This window comes from Uranotaenia lowii, chromosome 2, assembly GCF_029784155.1.
Source record: "Uranotaenia lowii strain MFRU-FL chromosome 2, ASM2978415v1, whole genome shotgun sequence".
Classification (NCBI taxonomy): Eukaryota; Metazoa; Arthropoda; class Insecta; order Diptera; family Culicidae; genus Uranotaenia; species Uranotaenia lowii.
In genome coordinates this window covers 7,232,286-7,259,260 of record NC_073692.1, presented here as the reverse complement: position 1 = coordinate 7,259,260, position 26,975 = coordinate 7,232,286, and the positions used below count along the sequence as shown (strand labels likewise).

Sequence of the window (26,975 nt, the reverse complement as noted above, 5' to 3'; positions counted from 1 at the left end):
AAGCCCTTCCACCCACTACCACCTGGGTTTCATGTCATTTTAAGTCATTTACTACATTTTAAAGTTTAGCGGAAGCCGCCATCTTGGATTTCAAGATGGCGTCAGATAGCGAAATTCAACTTCTACCGGTTGATTTCTTTCAACTTATACCCCTATAATATAGGTTTTATGCGATTTTCAGTCATTTACAGTATTTTCAAGTTGAGTGGTAGCCGCCATCTTGGATTTAAGATGGCGACGGACAACGAAATTTGACTTCTACTCGTTTATTACTTTTACCTAATAACCATATTGTGAAGGTTTCACGATATTTTCAGTAATTTACAGCTTTGAAAATAAAAGCGGAAGCCGCCATCTTGAATTAATGATGGCGTCAAGCAACAATTTTTTTCCTACTATTTGGGTCCTTTCACTCAATACTCATATTGTAAAGATATTCATACCACTTTCGGTGATTTCAAGTGTTCAAAGATGTATTTTTTAAATTTTAACTCAAAACCAACACGCATAACTTACCAAAAATGTGTTAAAATGGGAGTTCCAATTCAAATATGTGCTATCTAATCTGAGCGTGTTCTGTTTTGACATCTTGATCGAGAACTGTCACTAAGTTTTATGGCGGTTTAATAATCATGCACTGAGTGCTATTATAGAACATGCAAAAGAATGCTTGGAGCAAACTTCTAGGTTTGTGTTTTATTATAGTTTAAAAAAAGCATTCACAACTCTTTCAAAATAACTAAAACAGCATGTTTAATAAAACTTTTATTAGCGTTTTCAAAACCATCTGAAAACATATGGTCGAAAAAAAATTATAAGCATTCTGCATGACCATAATAAAACCGCCATAAAACGAGCTGCACAAAAAAATGCCATAATTAAACCATAATAAAACTTCCTAATGCTAGTTGGCATAATCTGTGTTACTTGGGGTCTTTCCTAACTGTATCCCCAATTGCAAGAGAAAGATGTCTGAAATAAGCAAATAACTATTTTACGTATCCAAATGCTCACCTATGCCAAAATTATTTCCATTAGCTCTATTAGTTCTCGAATTATGCGAAAAATTGTAAAGGAGCCACCCTCTCTCCTTCCTATCACCACACTGGAAGGAGGCAGTAGTACCAAATATTCACAAAAACATTCCTTGTGTTCAAATATCCTCCCAAGCCAAATTTCGTTCTATTTGCTGGGTAAGTTCCCGAGTGGCGTAAAAAATTGTAAGGAAGCACCCTCCTCCCTTAAGATTTTCCAACTGGAAGAACTGAAGGTTCTCAAAATATCATAGAAAAATTCATTGTAATCAAATACCTTCCAATGCCAAATTTGGTTTAATTTGCTTGATTAGTTTTCCAGTAATTCTGAAAATTGTAACGAAGCCTCCTTCCCACTTTCTATCTTCTCAATGGATGGGGGGAGGGGTACCAAATATCCATAGAACTATTTATCGTTCCAAAATCCCTTCCAAGTCAAATTTGGATTCATTTGCTCGAATAGTTTTCAAGTTATGCAGTAAAAAAGGGTTTAGCCCCCCCCCCCTTCTTCATGTATCTTCACTGGAAGGAGGGAGGGGTCTGAATTAATCATAGAACCATTTCTCGTATTCCATTCCCCTTCCATGCCAAATTTGGTTCCATTAGCTTGATTATTTCTCTCGTTATTTGAAAAATTGTAAGGTAGGCCCCATCCCCCTTTATATCACCCCACTGAGAGGAGGGAGGGGTACCTTACATTCGTGGAAATATTCCTCGTTCCCAAATACCACCCCATGCCAAATTTGATACCATTTGCTTGATTGGTTTTCGAGTTATGCAAAAAATTGTCTTTTATTCGGGAGGCCCCTCCCCCCCTGCATGAGAGAGGGAGGGGTCTTAAACCATAATAGGAACCTTCCCCTGCCTCCAATACCCCACCCTGCCAAGTTTCACTCAAATCGCTTCAGTAGTTTCCGAGTCTATAGGGAACAGACAGACAGACAGACAGACAGACAGACAGACAGACAGACAGAAATTCATTTTTATATATATAGACTAGCTGACCCGGTGTGCTTTGCTACACCTTTCAGAATCAAATGATATTTTCAGAAATCATTCAAATTTTTATTGTTTTTGGTATTATTTTAAATCATCTGTTTCCTTAAGTTTCGCCCTAAAAAAGAAGGGTCCCAAATTAATCGTTCGTAAATCATCTTACTTATAAAGTATGGTTGTTTTTGCTTGTGTTCTGGATTTATGCTAAAAAACTGATTAGAGAACCCCCCCTGTCCTTCCCTTCACCCCCTGCTGAATGGAGATTGTAATCTTTAATAAATATTTTTTTCGTTCCCAAAAATCCTCTTATATCAAATATAGTTCCATTGGTTGATAAGTATTTAAGCTTTACAACAAAAATTGTATGGAGCCCCTTTCTTTCTTTCCCTCTCTACACTGTAAAGCATAAGGGTCTATAACAACCGTAGAAACGAATCTCGTAACCAAGTACCTTTCCATGCCATATATGTTTCCATTTGTTGGCTTCGTAAGCATAAATTGAGAACATATGCTAACAAAATTGTATTGGCCTCCCTCCTCCCATAAACCTTCAAACTGATGAACTGAAAGGAGGATGATGTGTCAAATAATCATAGAGTCATACCAAAATGATTTTCCATGTTAAGTATTGTCCATTTCTCGGATTTTGTAAAATAAAAGTTAAATGTAAGCTTCCCTCTTCCCTTCCTATATTCCATGCCATGCCAAATTTGGTTTTATTTACGTAGTAAATTTTTGAGTTTTGTATAAACTTGAAAGGGAGTATCACCCCCCTTTCCGTTCTCTTTTTTCAATAGAGGTGTGATAACTTAATAATCATAAATACTTTTTGATGCCAAATTTGGTTTCATTTGCTCGATTAATTCTCGAGTTATGGAAAAAAATGGAAACCCCCCATTCTTCCTTTATATCTTACCGCTTAAAAGGTACGGCTTCAATTTATAATAGAAACATTTCTCGTATCCAAATACACTCACATGTCAAATATGGTTCAATTTGCTTGATCAGCTCTCCAGTTATACTGAAAATTGTGAGGGAGACCTCGCCTCCCCCTTTTCATCCACCTCTTCGAAAGAGTGAGGGATACCAAATATTCATAGAAGCATTTCTCGTACCCAAATATCGTTCCATGCCAAATTTGGTTCCATTTGCTATTTTAGTTCTTGAGTTATGCAGTAAAAATTGTATGAAACTCCCCTCCCTCTTTCCTTCCTCCCCGCTGTAAGAAGGATGGGGTCTCAAACAATCATTAGAACATGTCACGTTCCCAAATACCCGCCCATGCCAAGTTTGGTTCCATTTGCTTAATTACTCTCTTAGTTATGTTCAAAACTATAAAAGAGGCCCCTCCCCCTTTATATCTCCCTACTGGAAAGAAGGAGGGGTCTTAAATTATCATAGAAATATTTTTCGAATCCAAATACCCTCCCATGCGAAATTTGGTTCAAATTGCTTTATTAGTTTTTGAACTATATTAAAAATATGAAAGAGGCCCCTACCCCTTTTAACTGGAAAGAGGGAGGGGTCTCAAATAATCATTGAAATATTTTTCGTATCCAAATACCTTCACATGCCAAATATGGATCCAATATCTTGATTAGTTCTCGAGTTATATGAAAAATTGTAAGGTAGCCCCCCTCCCCCCTTCCTATCACGCCACTTAAAGGAGGGAGGGGTACCAAATATTCATAGAAATATTCCTCGTTCCCAAATACCACCCCATGCCAAATATGATACATTTTGCTTGATGGGTCCTCGAGTTATGCAAAAAATTGTCTTTTGTTTGGGAGGCCCCTCCCCCCCTTCATGAGAGAGGGAGGGGTCTCAAACCACAATAGGAACCTTCCCCTGCCTCCAATACCCCCACCTGCCAAGTTTCACGCAAATCGGTTCAGTAGTTTCCGCGTCTATAGGGAACAGACAGACAGACAGACAGACAGACAGACAGACAGACAGACAGACAGACAGAAATTCATTTTTATATATATAGATGTTCAATGCATAAATGCAATATTATTTATTGGCATAACGTAATATTGAAGTTTTTTTTATTCAGCATACATTTTTCCAAATTATTTACCACTTTGAAAATCAAAATCCATCAAAGTCAATCGGAAGAACAGCCAAAAATCGGAAGCTACACATGATCAAAGAAATTGCGAAGTCCATTACTGAAGTCATTATTTTTGTTTCAAGCTAAAATAGTTGTATGATAAAAAATGTGCTCAGCGGATTTTTTTAAATTATTTTATCCAATTCGGCTTAAAGGCTTGTTTTGTTAGCATTCAAATACTGAAGAAAAAAAATAAACCAAAACCTTGTGAAATATTTTTTATTTATGAATATTGACGAAAATTACGAAAGTTTAATAATAAAGGCTGAGTGAACGATTTTAGATTTTTTTATCAACATGAATCAGCCGGCATCAAAGTTATCGACAAAATTTATTAGTTCTTGATGAAAACAAAAGATATTTGAAATTATGTGATTCGATCCAAAAGGTTTATGCGATTATCTCTGATGCTTTTTTTCAGAAAGAAAATTTATAGCAAACATCGATAAATTCAGTTATTTGACTTATAATTAACTCATTCCACATTATTAAAGTAATAGTAAAGCTTTTGAAATCCTATCCCAATGATATCTTAATAATATTAAAAATTATAAAAACTTGGATAAAAATTCCAGAATCAAGAATTTAGTTGCTTAAGAATATGTGAAATTGAACATTTTTCTGTGATTTCGACAATTTTTATCAACATATCAATGAAATGATCCGAAACAGAACTTCAATTTAAAAACAGGGTTATTAACCGGTTGTAGAGAAAATATCAAGGCTTTGAGGACAAGTTTTAATTGTGGGAAAAAAAATCACAGAATTAAAATCACAGAAAGTTAAGTGCGGCCCGCCGACAAAATTTCAAAATTAAATTGGCCTGTTGGTTCAAAAGGTTGTTCACCCCTGCTATAGACCATAGGTCGGCAACCTGCTTTTGATGTAAAGCTGCGGCTCTATAGTTAATTGCGCTAAAACCTATTATATGTATTTTTGAATAAAATATTTATAAAATCGTGCTAAAGCTATAATTGAGTCTTGTAACCTAGCACACGGATATTATTTGGTCCAGAAGAGAATTTTAAAATAGCAGCCTCTGGAGGAACAAGTGGAAAGAACCAAATGAAAAAAATACATTTTTTGAAGCCTAATTTTACATTTTTTTCTTTTTATTGGTTTTGAAGCATCAGCATACAGATGAAAACTTAATTTATCATTAACTGTAGGGGAGAATTAGGAAACTTGATCCCCTTTTCTTAGCATAAAATTTTACAGCTCGTCGTCTTTTGTATTTTCTGGCAGCGTGTAATTTCAAGTTTATATGCTCCCAAATTCATAACGATACATGAACTCGTAGATGAACTAGAATTTTTTTTGTGAGACTAAAAAAATGGTGATATTTTTAAAGTTGCAAGATGCATGATTCTTTACTAAAGGAGACTTGATCCTCAATTCAGGGTGCCTTGACCTTAGGCAAAAATCTAGCTAAATCCGAAGATAAAAGGTCCATTGACTATTTTTGCCATTTTAGTTCTCATTTCACAGTTTGTAAGTTTCAGACAAAGAGAATTCTAAAAGATTGTTTACTACCATAGATTCATTGGCGCAAAATTCTAGTTTTTAGATAAATACAGTAATTTTAAATAATTAAAGATTCACCTTTTAAATCTCGTTTCCATCTGCTCGAATATGATTTTTTTTGCATCACGCATTTATTTAGTTCAAAATTTCATCCTTCATTTCGGCTAGTAGAATTTTTTTGGTATTTTTTACCCCTAAACTTATACAGCACACTTATGCTTTTTCTTTAAAAACATTTTTGACAGATGAGAAGTAAAATTTAATTCGAACACAACCCAAAGCTACTGTAATTGGTGAAACGTTTTCATTTGATTTTTCATCGAAAACAATGTTTTTTGCAACTTAACCCTATTTCTTAGTAGGGTGAAAACCGCATGTTATTATAAATTTAAAAATAACTGGTGAAACCAATTTTTTTTTCTGGCGTCAATTTGATGTCCCATCTACCTTAAAAGTTTTGATGTACAAGTGGTATGAATATCTGTGGACATGAAGCCAATGAAATTGAAAAATGTTGCATGATGTCTCAGTTGACGGTACCTCGGGAGCTAGAAATGTTATACTGGGAATTGATTGATTGATTAATTTTAATCCTGTGTCTGAGTCAGTCAAATTTCTTTAAAACCTCAAGTATCCATTTTCCGAGCGAACCAAAGCTCATACGTGAATTCTACCTCGATTAACAAATAACCCAACAGTTCAGTGACCAATAAATTTTATTCGGTTTGGTTTGTTGCATCTAATTGTTGGACCTAATTGTCCATTCGGCTCATTAATTTTGGTCTTACATACCACGTGCTTGAACTTACTATACTTGAATAATAAAAAAAAAGTTGATATTATCAACTAAGTCATTAGCAGTTGTTTGGAGTTTAATTCATTGGCGCAAAATTCTAGTTTTTAGATAAATACAGTAATTTTAGCCCAATTCAAAGAATAACTGTTGTTTGAAAAAAACAATAACTGAATTCAATTTTTTTTCAAAACTTGTGTATATTTTTGTATAAATCGAACACAATAGTTGAGCTGTAGCTAACAGGAAAATCAAAGTTTATCATTTACTAAAAAGTAGTTCATAGGCAGCAACCTTGTATCGAAATAGAATAAATCAATCATTTGGAAAAACATTTACAACTTTAACGCGTAACCACATAAAAATATTGTAAAAATCACCTCAATCCTATCTTATTACGATCATTTCAATGAATCTGAATATACATACTTCATAAGCTTTCCAGTATGCCCAGTTTGTACTGGAAAATTCCAAATTTGCAACTTGTTTTAGCGAAATAAATTCGAATGCAAAATTGTGAGTTGAGGTTTGAACGCCACCTTGGTAAAAATCATTTTCATGTGATTATTTTTCAGCTTTTCTCTTGACTTTTGAAGCCTGTTTTACACTTCCCGTGAAAATGAATATGATTTTTTTTTATTTTGTCAATTACTCGACAACGCGACTAAACTAGAATCGATAGGGAATGGATGAAAAATGATGCCCATGAGCCGTTTCAAATATTTATCCTATGCCAACACTGTTAGTGTAAAAATAGTTTTCGGACAATCACCCATTTTCATTTAAATAAGTATTTCTAAAACTCAGTTACCAGTCCGGGTTAAAATGCATCAAAATGCTATTAAAGATTCACCTTTTAAATCTCGTTTCCATCTGCTCGAATATGATTTTTTTTGCATCACGCATTTATTTAGTTCAAAATTTCATCCTTCATTTCGGCTAGTAGAATTTTTTTGGTATTTTTTACCCCTAAACTTATACAGCACACTTATGCTTTTTCTTTAAAAACATTTTTGACAGATGAGAAGTAAAATTTAATTCGAACACAACCCAAAGCTACTGTAATTGGTGAAACGTTTTCATTTGATTTTTCATCGAAAACAATGTTTTTTGCAACTTAACCCTATTTCTTAGTAGGGTGAAAACCGCATGTTATTATAAATTTAAAAATAACTGGTGAAACCAATTTTTTTTTCTGGCGTCAATTTGATGTCCCATCTACCTTAAAAGTTTTGATGTACAAGTGGTATGAATATCTGTGGACATGAAGCCAATGAAATTGAAAAATGTTGCATGATGTCTCAGTTGACGGTACCTCGGGAGCTAGAAATGTTATACTGGGAATTGATTGATTGATTAATTTTAATCCTGTGTCTGAGTCAGTCAAATTTCTTTAAAACCTCAAGTATCCATTTTCCGAGCGAACCAAAGCTCATACGTGAATTCTACCTCGATTAACAAATAACCCAACAGTTCAGTGACCAATAAATTTTATTCGGTTTGGTTTGTTGCATCTAATTGTTGGACCTAATTGTCCATTCGGCTCATTAATTTTGGTCTTACATACCACGTGCTTGAACTTACTATACTTGAATAATAAAAAAAAAGTTGATATTATCAACTAAGTCATTAGCAGTTGTTTGGAGTTTAAAAACGGCAGCGGTTCAACCCATTTTCAGCTAGTTACCGGTCAGCATGAACTACATTGTGGTTGTTTTTTGGGCAGCGCTCTCAGTGGCCATCGCAAGCAGTCGGAACATCTCGTATCCGACTACGCGTTCAGATTCCATGGCTCGTGTCACGAAAATAATATGCGCTGATCAACCCTACAAATACACACTGGTGCACAAATGTTTCCTCAAAGTGGTCAGAAACAGCCCAACCGAGATGACGATCCTGGCGGAACTCATTGAGCCACAGCCCGTGGCCCTTTTCAGATTCGATGTCTACTACAAACTAACCTCGTACCAGAAATTTTCATCGTTCGATTTCGATGTCGATCTGTGCAAATACTACAAGGACGGAATGCGTAGTGATAATTTCATCGTAAATTATACGCTGGGAAATTTACTTGAGGAACTTCCGTCGTTCAAATGTCCGCTGAGTGTAATTTGTGCAGAATCGAAGAAAAATTTGTTTAGCATAATCAACGCTCGTTTCATTCAACAGGGAAACTTTAGCATCAATCGCTATGTTGCTGGAAGGTTGACGTACCCCTCGATTTTTCCGGATGGAGAGTATCGATTCGACTTACTGACGCGGCGTCCGGATAACGTAACGTTGTTCTATTTGCAGTATTTCGCCACTTGGAGGAATAAAATGTTCATTCGGTAGATGGAGTTGTTAAGCTGTAATACCGAATTCACCCCGAAAAAAAAAAGATAGTTAATAGAAATAAGTAGCGAGTGACCTTAAATAAAAAGTTTTCAATGTTCTTGACAACTATCACAAAACCAATATATTTATAAAAAACCTAGGATTTTATATATTTTGAGAATTTTTGAAAAAGTTACCAAAGGTATTATAAAGCAATTACAATAATTCTTTATAAGTTGATCAACTAGAATAAATCGAGGAAGCTTCAATCAAATACTGACTATAAAAACCTCTCATAGTTAATTGTTTTTCAACTCTCTTGGGTAGATAAACCACTTAAATTTCTGGCTCTGGCTCTGAGTAACAACTGAATTTAGCTACAGCTCGAAAGAACGTCCGATCATCGAGCGTGTCTGATTCCAAAACGAAAAAGTCTAAACTTATTACAAATATGCTACTACTCCTTCTTGTTGAGTCCTTTGAATGTAAGTACATATTGAATCTATTCGTTGTTATGTTAAAATTTGATTGGGTTCCATATTGCATGGATATTTAGCACAGGAAAGTTGCTTAAAATGTGTACAAATCAATGTTAAATGATTTTGTATGGGACCACCAAATTTGGGAGTTAGAAGGTTCTCTAAATGTAATAAATCATTTTGTTGCGTCAAAACTTTTTTGCGTTATAAATTTAAAAATATTACTTGATAATTTTTACGAATTTTGCTGATTGATAAATTGATTTTGGACCTTTTTTTAAATCCTTATCTAAGTTTGTGGCATATCGGCAAATTGAAAATCTAATTAGAGAGCAATTATGATAGACATGAAAATTGATAGGTGGAAAGGTCAAAGCTAGAGCGCTTTGGGTAGAAGAAACGAATAGATGGTGAAACTGTGAGCTTAGGGCATTGTTTTTATCGACAGCATGAAACTACTTGTGTGATTCTTTACCGCGCACCTGCTGGCTGTTTGTAGTAAGTGACGAAGAAGCCACATTGCTACCCACAACCAGCCCAGATGTGGCCCGGTCGGACGCAATATCATGTGTTCGACCCATCTGGGCTGGTTGTTTAGGGGTAAAAAATACTTCAAAAAAATTTACTAGCTGAAATCATAAAAATTAATGTTTGCATGGATGAAATATTGGAATAAACAAACGCGTGAGGCAAAACCATCATATTCCAGCATATGGAAACAAGATTTGTAAGCTGAATCTTTGATTTACATTTTGATGCACTTTAGCAAATATACTCAACCAATATTTACAACAGTCGTTTTCTCCATTCAACGAAAAGACGACAGCATCAGCATACTCTAGCGGAAAAAAATGGAAGCACTTACTCGATAAATTCGTGATAGCGTGTATTCCGAACACGACTTGGTCAGGAACCACTGTTATAGTGAATAATATTTTTCAATCCTATTCCTGCAACACGAAAATGAAGAAATAAAATGATGAAAAAATATTTTAAGAATTTTTTTCCATGTTTTGAAAACATTCACCCACAAAATGGGTATCAAGGCGATTGTTTTCAATTAATTTCTATTGACATTTTATTGTTGCCACTCAGGAAATTTCAAAATCATCATCAAAATATGAGGTTTGTTAAACCATTTATCAAAGCTCTATCATACATTGAACAAAATTATACACAGCTTGTATCCAACATGGAATGACAATGGCAAAAATTCATCAACGAACTTCCTGTTAATTTCTATATATATTTTTATGGAAATATAACTTAAATGTTGATTTGAGAAACTTCAGATATAAGTCTTTCGAATAACTTGAAAGGCTGGTGTGAATTTTGGATTGAATAGAGATTAACATTATTCAAAATAAATATTTTTTTCTTCTTGCAACTAGGCACTTCAAATTAAAATAAGCTTATAACGAATATTGGAAATTATATCAGATTTCTCAATTTTTTTTATCGTTGTACGTAAACTTAAGAAAAAAGTGATGAAAATTTATTTGGACGGCATCCCTGATCAACACTTTTTCGGATTGTCAAACAGGAATGCAAGGTGCTGTAGTCAAAAAACAGAATTTGATTTATCTTTAAGGACATCACTAGACTGCATAAACAAAACATTCACAGGTGATGTAGACGCCATAATATATGCAACAAAAGTGAGCATCTTTTTCGCTGGATTGCAATTCATATCGAAAAACACCATTCAAAAATCATCTGAACCGAAGATTACCATCGGTGCAATGGATAAAACTATTCTTTTACAGATTTGGTCAATATTCTCATAACTTGAGTACAAATTCGATCTTTATTGAGTTTTTTTTCAATCAGGAAAATTCAGGGCATTTTAAGACCTTTTTTTCAAAAATAAGGTCAATTCAAGAATTTTTTTCAAAACGGCCCACGAAAATCAGGACAAATTCAGAAATATAAGGACACCTGGCATCTCTGATCAAAGTTCCGAAAAAAGTTACAATGCAATGCTTCCATTTCTGTCGCCAGATAGCGCTATTCGTGTCTTCCGTTTTCTCGTTAAGTGGTGTATATCGGTTTAAGTATGGCTGCTTAAATTTTCACTTTAATTGAGTTGTAAAGTTTTTACTGTGTTGACGGAATTAATTATTATTTTTTTGAATGGAAAGTATCAGTTTTTTTTTAAATTTTCAACTTCAAAGCTTTCAGGGTCGCCGTTAATTTGTACAATCATACACTCAAAAGAAAAACATAGTAAAATTACTAGATCCGTGGTTTAAATGAACAACACGCAACCATATTTTTGAGTCAATAATGTTTTGTTCTTGATATTACCATGTGCATAGTAATTTTACTTTGTGTTGATTTTGGCTGCGCATAGTAATTTCGACTACGTGAGTAAAATTGTCAATAAAATCATGAGTATTTTTTACATCATGCATGGTAAAATTTAAATGTTTCATAATAAAACTAGTACGTGTTATGATATAAATAAGTACATGTTACTTGATTCGACAACAAAATTACCATGCGCCATGGTATAACTATATTGCAGCGCGATAGGAATAACACTATTTGCGATTTTTTCGAGATCTGGAAATAATTTATTTTCAAACAAATTACATTTTTACATTTTTCCACTAATAACTTTGATGATTCATGGTCAGGCACTGAAAAAAAATAAAAAAATTTCACTTAATGAGCAGATTAAATTTGGTAATTGTTGTACTTACGCTGGAATCGAAATGGATGTTGGCAGTCATCTTGAGACCAACGATCCAAAAAGTGGGCAAGGATTATTCTTCCGGAAATTGCTATCCTACTGTTAATCTTCAGCGGCTGGTTGGGAGGGAGATCACCACGGCCGGGGAATTCGGTTTGCAACGAATGGAACAGCTAAAGATTAAAAGATAGAGAGGAAAAAACATTTCATTCAAGAAAATAGAAAAAAAAAATCTGTTAGCATATTCCATAAGCAGTGAATCAGAAGTAACAAACAAATTTAATTTAAAATTTACTCACCTGAGGGAATGCGTTTCCCAATCCGACAAATGGACTGATTCCAATCCTCACACCAAGTGCGCCGGTCACCTGGTTAGTTGAAACAGCATATATCCACGACGTACCCGCGCAACAATTTTGTTCGCGTTCCGAAATTCCGACCGGCTGACCCGAAAAAAAAAAACAATCGAACGACGCACAAAGTTCTATGAATCATAATGTGCATAGTATTTTCGACAACACAAATGACGGTGTTTGAACATTACCATGGGCATAGTAATTTTAAGAACACGAATTGTGTAATATCCCAATATCATGCGCATGGTAATTAAGCCATGAGGAAATTACTATGAGCTGTCAAAGTAAGCATAGTAAAAATACTACGTCATAGTATTATCGCCCAGATTTTTGGTAAAAAATACTAAATCATGGTCGAAAATACTACACGATGGATATAGTAAAATTATCATGACTCTGTATTAGAAAAACCCATGCAATTTTTTTCCGTGTAGTGGAATTTTACACAGTTAGCTATTTTGAAAAAAAGAATCAATATTAGGAGGTGGGAGCGGGCATATTTTGGCTTTTGAAAACCTCGATATAACTTAGGGCTACCCTATTGTTACTGACCATAATCTTTCCAACAGTACGCAATATCAATTCCAAAGTTCGCATCGCATCACAGGTAGAAAGTGCCGCCTAATTTAAAAAAAAATAGGCAATTTCTACGATAAAATCGGGCTAAACAGGTACATTTTTCCTACACAACATTTTTGTCAGTATTGCGAACCTGCAAAATTTGACAAAAACAAATTAGACATCAAATGATTGAATTTTGGTTCTAAATGTCATGTCAGTGTGATCATTGCTATTGTCGTGTTTATATTTTAACTTGCTGACAATCAATTGTTTTTATTTATTCAAGCTTATGAGTTTATGAAAATCGATTCAAAAGCTTAGAGATGCGTCGCACTCAACCATATTTCATGAATATCGCATTATATTTGAACGAGTGGTGCTTTTTTTATTAATTTTGTATGAGGACCCTCTATATTGAAAGTTAAAGGGACCAATCTATATGATAAATTAATTTTTTGTGTCAAACATGCTTTGGAACCAAATTTTATGAAAATCAGCTGAGAAGTGTGCGAGTTTTGTCATAAATTAATTTTTATATTGATTTGATTTTGTATGGGAGCCCCCCTTCACCAAAGTGAAATAGTTTTTTAACCATCCTTGCCCAAAAAACCTTTGAGTTCCAAATTTCACTTAGGTTCTGGTGATCCAAAGAAATTTATGGAGTGGTGTCGGAATCTAAATCTTGTTTCTTGATCTGTTTGGAGTCACCATGCAAAATTTCAGCTCATTCAGCTTATGAAAACTTTGGCAATAATTCGAATGTTCTACAAAGTAAGATGATACGAGCTATTGTATTCTGGTATTAAGGTTGAAGAGTGATTACTCAGCTTGAGGATATCCCAAAATAAATACAAATTGCCTCATGTAAAAGTGTGCTTCGTATTGGCAAAATATCTTCTTGCACGATGGTTTTTCCTAACAAACACATCAATCAAGCCAAATATTTGTATTATTAAAAAAAAAGTTTATTAAATTTAACAAATGTTTTAAGAATGTAAAAAGAGAAGAGGATTGGAAAGGTAGAATCAAATACAAATATTACAATGTTGAAACCGTTTGCTAAATCCTAGCCTCTCTGCCACTTGCGAACTAAACAAAAATTAATAAAAATTAACCGTACGATATGTAACCTCATCATAACTTATAACGTAGGTAGGTAGGTATGGGATGATCTGCCTTTCCTATTTGTAGCTCTAACTAAATAGGTAACTCTACTCCCTGCCTCAGTCTAGAGCTGGGTCGTTTTTCATACACACATTACACCGGCAACATTTAGCAACATACATCACTTTGACACTAGACACTAGAGAGATGCCTTTTCTTTCTTACCTTAAGGATGTGAAAATATGGCACTCGCCCTCCAGTCCGAATGGACCCATTTGCAGATGACGCTGCGCTCTTGCGGTTGGGATGGGAGGAGGGAGTCGGCTTCATGATAGTGTCAGGAATCCGGGAAGTGCTGGAAAGCATAACGATGAAAGTTCGAGCTGAGCTGAGCTGAGAAAGAGCAAGAAGTTAGCACCATCAGCTCCAGGTCCGTCCATGTGCCGTTCGATGGAAGGGGAGGAGTCCACATGTCTGCTGGAGGGTGAAGGAGTTTGGTGCGACGATCGCCCATCCGTGTCCGGACTCCGGAGCGTGTTTACGAAATGGACGTATAGGAAAATAATAATTATAATTATCAATTTGATGGAATGACATTTGATTAAATGTTGCTCTGATACAAAACAAAATTCATGCTCCGTCCCTTTTCTGTTGAGTGACTTTTGTTGATTTTGGCAGACGGTGTGGTCAGAAAGAGGATGCTGTGAAGTGCAGCAGCAGAAGAAGGGGGTACGTAAAATGGAAAATAAACGACCAGATTAAGCCAACTCGCGGGTTGGGTAATGTTTTTATCTTTTTCTTTGCGGCTGAGGCTTGATTCATTCGTTTCATCACTCATTGGATTAAAAGGGTTTTGGTTTATTTTCTCGAGAGGATACCAAAATAAACATCAGCTAACTGCGTCTTTGATGGTCCGCCTTATGAGCAGCTTTCTACAATGGATGTTTGTACTTATGATGAAAATTCATCTTAAAATCATCATGACGTTTTAATAATAACGTTTCATGAAGAACTTTAGCTGAGGTCAGAGATTTATGATTTTTTTTAAACACGATGCTATGATTATAAATGCAATTATTTATTTATTTGTTGATTTTTTCATCAACAATTACAGAAACAAAGTTTAATTGAATCAACCACACTGTATTTCCATCTCTCGAACCACCCTTATGGACCCGGGCGAAAACATTGTGGGCAAAAAAGGCAGAAGCAACAAGCCCCGATTAAATCAGGCAGAAAAATAGTGCTAAATTGAGGTCACCTTTCTGGTGAATTCGTTCGCTATTCCACCAACAGCCTCACCAGCACTACCACTTGTGACTCACTTTATCGGAAATGACCCGGCCGAAGAATCGAAGACAAACAGGGAAGAAGGAAAAAGGGGGTGGCAAAAAACTCCACACAATCCACTCCTAACTAAAGACGAACGACGAACGACGACCACGACGGGGAAAAGAAACAGCTGATGACCGTTTGTTGCGTGCGTGCCATGCCAAGTTTGCGGTCGGTTCCCTAATTGCGTTGGAGGTCTCGAGAAGACCGAATACCTCTCCAATAGCTGTGATATGACCTAATAGATTTCCTGAAAACATACTCGGTGCGAAACATGGGCAAAAATCATTAGGCACTGTCTTCTGAATAGACACAAAAACTATTCCAAGTAACAATTTTTGCTTTGAGAAACTTTGTTAAAAACATCACCTAGTTTTCTAAACCAAGCCTCTTGGTCAACATTAAAAAAAAACTATAAATGAAAAAATAGCCTTACATATAAGTTTTTCAAGGGCCAAGTAAATATTAACTAAACAGCCCTTAGGTTTTGTTAAGATGTTTAAAAACTGTCGTAATTCAACGATTCTTATGAATCTCAACTCAAAGATTCACTCAGACACGTCTATCACTCACAGTAATAGATCAATGAGTCAATGACTGACTTTGTTTTGTTTGTTTTGCCTAGTGTTGCCAAAATAACAAACGTTGCCATAGAAATTTATTTAATTTTATTTATCTTCAGAGTTGCCGAGTACCATAGTACATGGAAAATAACAGGTAGGCCATTGCGCTTAACCTCACTTCGAAGCTCCGTGTATGTACACAGCATGCTTGCATACCAACAAAAATAGTAATGAGAATTTGGCAATTTTATATAGAATGGCAATCAAAATTATTAATTTCTCCATCGATAGCCATTCGATTCTTTTGAAAAAGGCTTCAGATTAAAGGTTGTTTCTTCAGGGTCATCGGAAACTAGTTTTTGCATTGGATTTTTGGATCTGAACTATAAATAATGGGCATTCAAAAAAAATTTTCATCGCCGTCCCTGTTTTTTGAGAGCAAACAATGATATATTTTCTTCTGTCCATGTTAAAAATTTGTTAAATGATCTCAAGTCAATTTGTATAAATTTTCACTCAAATCGCATAAGAAAAAGGCCACACATGGCAAAAATATCACCAGATTTTAGTTTGAAATCGATAAATAGCCCATTGAATATTACTTTTAGAGATGTTGAAAAGCCAAATATTGTTTGTTGCATTAAAATGCCTAAGTGCATATTTTTCTCATAATTTTAATGCTTGTCAATTTTAAGAAAAATGTTGTTTTCTGAAAAATTCCATACATTCGCCAGTTTTTCTTAACTATTTTTCGGGGCCTCCTACCAATACGTTGAAAGAGAGCGGAATAGCCTATCTTGTATATTTCAAAGTACTATGGCCGAGTACAACTTTTATGTTATTTTATTTTTATAAAATTTGATTAATTTGTAACGGATCATTCCAATAAAAAACGATGCATAACAGTATGCCATCTAGCCATCAGTTTTAGACACATTTTTTAGTCTTCCCAAACTGTGCCTTTCTTGATGCTCTGTCTCTGTCTACCAGATGCGGAATAATCCATAAATATTCTTAGAAACAGCCTTCCTAAACTGTGCTTTTCTTGACGCTCTGTCTCTGTTTACCAAAGAGTATAAGAATCAGCCTTACCAACCAGAAGGCCAAATCAAAACAAGCAATCTGCAGCAGCCTTTAAAATCTGCACTTCCTAAGCCAATTCCGTTTTTTTTTTTTCACTGGATGGCCAAATCAACACAAACAATCGGAGGAACCTGCCTTAAAAATCTGGGCTTCCTAAGTCAATCCGTCCTTCTCCACCGGAAGGCGAAATAAAAACATACAATCTGCAGCAACCTTTAAAATAGGCCTTCCTAAGCCAATTCCGTTTTTTTCCTCCGCAAGGCCAAATCAACACAAACAATCAACAGCATCCTTAAAAATGCATTGCAGCAGACTCAAAAATCTGCGCCTCTTAAGCCAATATCGTCTTTTCCACTAGGACACTGTGGGGCAAAACCTATAAAAGTTGTGACAAAACCTCATTTTTCATTTCTTGGATTAAAATTTTGATATTTATATTTTTGGAAACGAGATCGATAGCCCCTCTTAAATCTATGAAAAATTTAGAAAAATTCGATTTTTTAAGGAACTTAGTAGGGGAAGTTAGGGTAAATATTTTTGTTTTTTTTTTTGAAAAATAAGGAAATAATAAGAATGAGCGTGACGACGAACGTGTTAACGACAGAAATTAACGAAATTGTGTGAACACGTTTTTGCATGAATTGACAAAAAACTTATAGTTAATGGTTTTCTTTCAATATAAGAGTGCTGTAATTTTACGAGCGAACTTCTTTCGTTGCATCGCATCACACGATTTTTCTGTAACAGTGTTTTGCTCCTGATGTTACGCAACGAAAAAGGTCGCACTGAGTTTTCACCAATAACTTATTTCAATTTTAACAATTTTTTTTTATTTTGTAAAAGCATTAAACGTGGCTTCAAAAGTTTGGAGAGAATCCCAGTTTTCATTAAAATATATCTAAAGAGTGCGTTGCAAACCTTAAAAAACCTCTAAATTTCGTAGCGTCATTAAACTAAATCTATACTGATTCGAAGCAATTGAAAGATCAACCACGGTATAAGAAAAGTTCAGATACCGGTTTATATATTTCGATAGCATCTTACTATCTTCTTCAGTGAGCGTTTTCATCAATCGAAAACGCCTCCTGCTATCGAAATACCACTATCTGAACTTTTCTTATATTGTGGTTGAATTAAAGGGAATCTTTCGATTGCTTTGATTCAGTAGAGTTATTCAACCAAGTAGGCTTAGAACACATGTTAGAGCCAAAATTATAAAAAAAAAAATTAGCTCCAAACGCCTGGACATCCTGAAAACAGTTTGCTATTGTCATGTTTTTGGGTACAGGGCGTAAAGTTTTTTTTTTAATTATAACCCGTGTAGTGAGAAAATTGTAAGCATTACAGTACAGTATTGTACAGTATTATAAACATACTTATTGAATTGTACCTCGATTTTTCTAAGTTCAATTTGACCTTTTTAAATGCAAAACAAAGCTGAAGGCTAGCTTGCAAATGGTATATATGAGTTTTAACGATTTTGAAAAAAAAATTAATTGTGGTGGACAATATTACATCAATATTGATTAAACTTTTTCAATATTTTTTTTTCCAAAGCATTGTAGCTGTAATTGGCGATTTGGGCTGAAAACGTCTGATAGCTCTAGCCAGAAATCAGCCAATAAGAAATTTTGAGAAAATATTACATACCATTAAAAATGTTTAATGTACAACAGGCGGATTGACAATTTATTCTCTGCCGATGTTTCTTTGAAAATAACATTGTAATCGATTCAGTCACCTTCACCCCTTAATAAGGACTAGTTCTCATTTTCATTTTCTGGAAAACGATAATGCTTTGGTTTTATTACGTTGATAAAATTTGTCAATATTAGAAAAGAGATATGGAAAACTTGTTCCTTTTCCGTGAGTTATTCTGATGGTAAATTTTGATAAATTGAGAATTTCATAGTGCCTAAATTACACTCACGATCTCAACACTTAGTTGAATGTTTAAAAATGTTCAATTTTATTATGAAAGTACAACTCTGCTTTAGTTTCCAATAATCAAAAAAAATTGTTTATCTGTATCCTACACACCAGAAGCTTAGAAATCAGAAACTAGAGCTCGCTGCGCTGCTGGTTCCCTTTTGTTCCAAATTGGAACCCACGATCGCAACACATTCCGAGGCAACGCAATAAAGTATTACCAATTTCATACATGATATCTTTCCGCTTTGTTCCAACAATCAACCCCAGGAATGGGAGACAATATTCCTTGGAGCAAACACACTTCACTGCCGAGTTTTCCCCGGGATCGCCATGATCCCGTGGAGACACACGCGGGAAGTGTGGTGGGTATAAGAAAAAAATTGAAAATGCATAAAGAATTTCGTGCTCGCCTTGCAAGTTCCCACGCTTGGGCCCATGATGATGATCATAGAGGCTTCATTTCATGTTGGCGAAACAAGCTCGCGCGCGCGCGCCTTCGCACTATCGCACAGAATATCGCCAGGCGAAACAAAACAAAAATATAACCGTACCTTCCGACGGGACGCGACGCTGGACGATTCCTTAGCTAAGCGGATGGATAGAGACCATAGCAGATTAAGGGCCCTGTGACCAACCACGACGACGAGACGTCTCGGCCAGGTTTGTCCGGCGACCCGAAGCTGCGCGGCTGTAGACATAGATCTGTACCAATAATAATTATTATTGTTATTATTTTATATTCAAAACAATCGCCTAGCGATATGTAATTGACAACTGAAATGGTCATGGCTGAAAGACATAACATAACCTCGATTTGAAGCCCGTTCGGTCTATCAAAATCGGAAAATCCGCTCACATCAGACGGATGACGACGAGAAGGAACGGAACGACGAGATGTGCATGGGATGGAAACCCCATGGAAGTCGTTTGAGGCCAAATCGGATCCATCTGGGTCACTGGTCGTTGGATGTGATGCAGTTAGGTACCTACCTACTGCTGCAAACGAAACGGGTGGAAAAATAGTTTGGCAAAGACAAGATTTTTCCCTTCATTTCCGAGATTGCTTTTGACATCGCTAACAACATCGGTACTTAGATGTCAATCGATCAGGATGCTGCACTGGATGCGAACTCATGATTCGCTAGAATTTGGAATTTCACGACGGAACGGATATAAATTATGAGCTATAGGCCTAAAGTTTTATTAATCACGACATCGGCGCGGTGGCATGTTCAATAGGTATTATTTCTATTTTTGTGTCATTTCTCGTAAGGATTTATGAACAGTTTCGATTGAAGAACGAACAATAGATTTCTCTTCGCTTCGAGTTCTGTTCCATGTTTATTGCACAACTTTTCTCACGCACTGTTCATCATTCTATTTCGCTACGTTGCGATATGCACCAGTAATAAAAATTTGACTTGAATTGTAAGCCTGGAAAATTGAAAAAAAAAGCAAATGTTGACAACGAAAAGTGGTAAAATATTTTAGAAAATGCCAGTCCTCAAGAGGTAGTTTTCAATTTTTACTTCTAATATTACAGAATAATAGGTAAACCAGTCACCTCACAAAACATTATTCCAAAATATTTTCTTTAGAAGGGGCAATTTCTTTCATACAAAAATTTGTACAAAAACCGAGACTTATCAGAACTGTAACGATCGAACCGGGGTCGATTAGTTGAGCATTAAAAATCCCACAATATTTAAATCCATTCCCAGGATCATTCGTGGGGCTAGTTTGTTGCAATGATAACTGGCTGGCCCCCATTTCAATTCATCCAATAGCCCACAAAGCAATTCCCGTTTAACCTTTGACATTGTGCCGATGGAGAACATGGCAAATATTTCAATGTTCAATCTCGGCTTGACTCGGCTCTCCGGGAGCCCTTCCTGGGCATTCCGGACAAAATCTATAGCCTGGGCCATGACTTGATGGCACTAGCTTCTAACCTCTAGCCGCAGTTATATCTCGGTAACGAAAAACCCATTATAGACTCTGTTGCTAATTTCCCGGTATTTGCGCTGACATCGATTAAGAATATTATTTATATTTCGGACGATAGCGGGTGAAAGACAAAGGTAGAGAAAAAAAAGCCCCGAAGGTAAGAAAGTCGGGCGTGCGGACTTCTCGGTGCAATATCCCCCTGTTGATTCGGGGCACGTTGTCGTGTTTGTCCCGTAGTGCCCCCCGTTCTCTGGCCTCCCAGTTGTTCCTTTGTAGGTGCCCAAGATATCGGCGCCCACAAGTTCACGCCAGCCAGAATTTTCAAATATTTCATGTGTACTATCAGTTGCTCGTTTTTTTCCCTCGCTCGTGTTTGTTGCTCTTGAAAATCGTTTGATCCTCGGCTCATCGGGACCAAACGATGCCCTCTCTATACCTGCCTTAGTACAAAGATCGTTCATTATTGATGCCATGAACAACGGAGCCCGAGGTGGGTAAAAGGTGGATGACAACAGCTAACAGTGCAACAGAGTCTGCTACAAAACACTGACCAAAGGGGCAGATAATACGAGCAGATAGGCGTGTCATCCCCATAGTTTCAATATCAGTGTAGGGTAGGGTGTGTCGAATTGCAACTTTTTCGAATATCAAAAACCTCTGAAGTCTAAAATGTTTCCTTTTTGTTCAAAACTAATGACGGAATTTAAGCAGATGTTTTAAATGAGATTAAGGTACCGAGGTTTAGAATTGAAATTTTGCATGGAAAAACGCAAAAATTTGTTCGGAGAATGTCACTTTTTAGGATTTTCTTGAATATTTTGTTCTCACAAATGAAATTCCAACATATGAAGCTTACTGGAAAATTTTCTGGCTACAACTTTGTCGAATACAGCAAAGCACTGGGAGAAGCGAGAAATTAGTTATATTAAAAGTCCCATACAGAGCATTCATTATTACATGAAAGTAATCTAGCAGCACTGCCATATTTTTCATCCAATGTTAAGAAACAAGAATGTTGTTAGAGTCTTGAGGACTCCGTAGTTGGCCTTGACTGAGAGCGGTCACACTTTCTCTGCGGTCGAGTTTCAAAGTCGCGTTTGCTCGCTTTTAAAATTTTAAATTTTTCAGCAACTATAAACGAAATTTTTTGGAAATGAATGGTGTTGTTAATTGAACGGTAATAGAATAAATGCGTTTCACAACTTTGAATTGAAAAAAAATAACTAGTTACGAGATTTCGAGCAACAGTTTAGTTTACAAAAAGTGCATTTTAAAATGATGGTAGTGTTAAAGTGATTTTGTGATTGAATAGTGTGAAACTGGGCTGGTCTAAAAACCAAAACCGGTTCGCGAAAACGCTCCGAAACTTTCGAATCAGTTATTAATGATTGTTTGCAAAAAAAAAAACCAAAAAGCATGTCAGCTGTAGGAAAAAAATAACCGCCGCCGAGGGATTTCATGTTCATGTGCTTAAAGAAACAAAAACTGGACGAGTGCCCTTCGATAATTGTTACAATCGTAGTGAGATAAGTAAAACATCAAACATTTGCTCTTCAAAAAATATGAACTTTTCCCTTCATTTGAGCAGTTGACGTGCGGATTAGACTGGCCCAACTTTGTATAGGATGATTTTTACAACACTTTTTTTTCAACGCGGCACCCCCTAGATTGGTGCATTTAGGTGAAAAAATGGCTTTCTGAAAGTTTCAGGTCATTTGGAAGAAGCACGAGCTGGCGCAAAGCAATTGAAATTTGTATGGAGATTTTCGGCAAAATGTATTAAAAATCGACATACTTTCACTCTTTGTGTTCTAAAATATGTTTCCAGTATGTTAGAAAGCTCAGAATTTCAGGAATTGTAGTTCAAACAATGACAAACAAGTTTGTAGAAGATTGTGACGCGATACGAGTTGACTGTGATGAGTTATTCGCAATCGAATGTGTGATTTTTTTTCGCATTTCATTGATACATATATCGTGAACGGTGTATGGGCTAATAATCGCACTAACTTGATCGCGTCGTCGCACAATGCAGTAGTTTATAGTTTTTCAAACCTTTTTTCAACTTTCCGCAAAGATATTTGTTATGAAATAAGCTACAACTTTGCCGAAGATCAAACTTTCTATCTGCAATTCTCATTGTGTGACAGTGCGATCAAGTTAGTACTAATAATCCACCTATACACCGTTCACGATACATCGATGAAATGCGAAAAAATCACACATTCAATTGCGGATAATTTAAAATCGTGTTTTCTCAAAATTTACTTTTATGCACTTATACCTTTTTTTGGCATTAAAGGCCTCAGTTATGAAAATCCAAAGTAAGCAACATGTTCGAAAAATAAAAGAGAAGAAACCTTCTAAGAACTCTTGAAAACTAATGAAAAGATCTATAAACAACAGAAAAAGCACACAAGATATTATCTCAGATAGATCTCAGAATCACTACCAATTTTAAATCACCCCAAAATACCGATTTTTATACCGATTTTTCGGATTTTCATACCGATAAAAGATTTTTTTTGGATTCGAAAAACCCGATTTAAATGTGGCATCACTGCTTCAATCCCGAATTGAATGTTCTCCTACACTGCAACTAAGAAGATTCGTAGAAGTGAAAAAATGAGTATTTATGCTGAACATTGAGTGATGAATGCGTGGGGGTGCAGGATTGATCAATTGCAACATTGGGTTTATCGTCTGGAGGGGCATTTTCACATTCTTAGCATTAATAATAGCCCAAGCAACCAAAAGTCCCATATCTACCTAAACTCGTGCCTTCAAAGTTCGAATTTCGCTGAACAAAGGTTCCAAAGGGAATTGGTACCGAATTTTCTCGAATGTGAGCATGAAAGTTACAAAAGGTTCTATGCGGTTCCGTCTTGGCCTTAGGGAATCGCCTGATTGCTGGTTCCGATTGCGGGATACGTGACACTCTCTAGGAACGTGTTCTCTTGGACGGGGTACGCGGTCAACTGATGCTGTGTCGTAAGCAGTGTTGCCGGTTCGTCTGCTTTGTGGGTGTTATAATCATGTTATGTGTTCCGGCACCGCACAGGTTCCTCAAATAGACTTTTAGTGACACGACAATCGCATCAATCAGTATTCAAGTTACAAATAGGGCCTCAAATAGCCTTCTATGGACTTGAAGTTCCAAAAAGTTCCTCAAATAGCCTTTTTTGTGACATGTCAATCATATTCATTCAGTATAAAAGTTCCAAATTGGGTCTCAAATAGCCTTCTTTGGATTCGAAGTTCCAAAAAGTTCCATAAACAGCCTTTTTGTGACATGTCAATCGCATCCATTCAGTATAAAAGTTCCGATTTGGGTCTCAAATAGCCTTTTTTAAAAAGACATACACCGTCTTAGCCGATTAAGGCTCACAGACTGAATAAACGTGGACAACTTAAGATTAACATTTAACATCCAGTACCGAGATGGGAATCGAACCCATGCCTCAGGTGGTCCATGCGATTACCGTGTCACCACGCTATCCACTCGGCCACCGAGACGTACAAGTTGTTACATAGTTGGTTTTGAAGTTCCAAAAAGTACCTTAAATAGCCTTTTTGCGACATGTTTATCGTATCCATTCAGTATAAAAGTTCCAAATTGAGTCTAAAAAGGCCTTCTATGAACTCGAAGTTCCAAAAAGTTCCTCAAATAGCCTTCTTTGAGACATGTCCGCCATTTCATTAATATGAAATGTGAACGAACATCACAACAGGGCATATAATGAATAAATCATTCTTGTAGCTTGAAAATTGTTGAATTGTATAATTTATATCGAAATTTCAACTAAGAACAACTTAAAGCTAACTCGCAAAGGACTGTTTTTGAAAAAAAAAATGAATTTTTGTCTTTAAAAAATTTCGTCCAACTGTATTTACTTATCACGAATTTATCACACATTTAAAGTCAGTTGAAGCAATTCATGAATTAAATATCAAGATTAACCCAAGAATTTGTAAAATTATGCTTAATAGTTATAAACATGGAATTCCTTTTTTATAAACCGATATTATTTTAACGGATGTTTGGTTAATATGCCGTTTCGTAATGTTTCTGAGTAATAATTAACATGCGTCTTCGTTGCTGGCCGATGGCTGCCTTTGTGGGTTTTCTAGGGAAACTTATAACCACTTCGAATATTAGATAGTGATCAGGCAACATTTAGGCGTAGCGTCGTGGAAGCTTGTTTGACTATCATCTCGAAGGGTCGCGGTTCAAATCTGGTATCGGGACTAATTTTTTTCATTAGGTTATTTGATTGCTTGAGTAAGAGGATCGAACAAATATGTAGCAGAACTGGCGTGCGTGCCAAAAACAAAGCAATTAAATAAGATGAATTGAGGTGATGGGAGGAATAAAGATGGATGCCGATAAACCGGCAGCACCACATGGGCTGGTGGTGACCAAAGTAAGAAAGGAGAGGAGAATTTGGTTTTGTTGATTAATCGATTACTTGTGGGCTGAACAGAAGGCCGTTCAAATCTGTAATGGAATTTAAAGTTTCAATAAGAACTTTAATTTTGGGCTGAATTAAACGAACTTCAGGAATTTGATTATGCTTGTTAAGCTTTGGGAGATTATGTGTATCAAACAAAATCAATTCTAAATATGAAATAAGGTTAATAGGTTCGGTCTGAGGTAAGCCTAAATTTCTGGTTACCCTAATATATTATTTTCCAAATGATAGAGAATTTGATGTAGATCATTTCATTACAACATTTCAAGGATCTAAAGTCAATAATTTCTTTGTTAAAATAATGTTTCTAAAAATTGGACGAAGAATATGGCAGTGTTGCTAGATTATTTTCATTCTTAAAAGAATGCTCTGTTTGGGGCATTACAACTTTTTTCTCGAAACTCGAAAATGTTCAAGTAAAAAAGATACATTCTCCGGAAAATCTTTGCATTTTTTCTTACAACATTTCAAAACAAAACCCGGGTATCTATATCTCATTTTTAAAATCTGCAAAAATTCTATCGTTTGTTTTGACCAAAAAGAAAACTTTTTAGACTAGAGGGTTTTTGAAGTTCGAAAAAAGTTGCAATTAGAAACACCCCAGTGTAGAGGCCTACGTTGGGTCGGATCAACCCATGATGGTGGCATCCCGGAGGCCAACTTGAGCCATTGTCGTTTTTCCGCACTGCAACAACGACCGGTGAGCAAAAAAAACCTAAACGATAGCTACATAAAGCAACTTGCTCCCGGGGCTCTGCTGATAGTAAACATGAATGCAAGTCAACCTTTCTCCATAGCTATTGTTATTAGGTATTTCTACAATAATCATCATCATTGCCGCCGTCGTCGTCGTCGTCATCATCTGAGCTGCTAGTTGATGCTTCGTGAGATCGTGACGCAAAAGACCCCTGCCTGCGGCTGATGATAAAGTGCATCAATAAATATTCGCTCAATTTCATACAATTCGCAAAGCTTTCGGTTCCAGCTGAACGCGGTCTATTGATATTGCTTCAAATTATGAGATGGGAATAAGTGATTCTGTTTTTAGTGATCATTTGTTGATCTAAAATTTGATAATAAAAAGAATTTATTTTCAGATATTTGTCATTATCAACTATTTTTCAAAGAAAATCAACTTTCGTCAGCGCTAGCTGGCAGGTTTTCAATTTATTCCTCAATTCTCCAATGCATAGAATGAACAAGTTTTAAGGAAATAGAGGAGCTGTACTATTAATAATCTTTGGAAAAAAATGGAATACTGGACAAAAGGTCTTGAGAATATCTGTGATTAGCGAATCAAGTTTTAAATAATACGTATAATGTGCCTGATTTTTCAGGCATTGCCTGACTTTTCGAGGCTCTGCCTGACAACCAGATAAGCCATTGAATTTCACTGATTTTTTGAAAATATGCCTGATTTTGCCTGATTTTTGCGAATGTAATGAAAAATGATTAGTGAGGAACTGGAGTAGGTACCGTAGCTGAAGTGAAAAATTGAAAATGTGGCTGAATCAAAGCAATCGAAACATTCTCGTTAATTCTTATTTTAAAAAAGAGATTTACATGGAATCTTTCGATTGCTTGATGCAGTAAAATTATTTAACCAAGTAGGCTCACAACACATATTAGAGTAAAAATGTGGAGCGATGACCAAAGGTCATCACTTTGAACTAAA

General features: G+C 35.8%; 2 protein-coding genes across 11 annotated transcripts in view; both read left to right on the top strand.

The window, feature by feature from the left end:
* Positions 1–26,975, top strand: part of LOC129749972 (cadherin-related tumor suppressor) — a 339,347-nt gene that overhangs the window by 293,936 nt on the left and 18,436 nt on the right. The window lies entirely within an intron of this gene.
* LOC129749974 (uncharacterized) lies at positions 8,159–8,796 on the top strand. Its single transcript, XM_055745140.1, has 2 exons — positions 8,159–8,566; positions 8,630–8,796. Exons 1-2 carry the CDS (start codon positions 8,249–8,251, stop codon positions 8,792–8,794), a joined length of 483 nt encoding a protein of 160 aa, XP_055601115.1. The 5' UTR covers positions 8,159–8,248; the 3' UTR covers positions 8,795–8,796.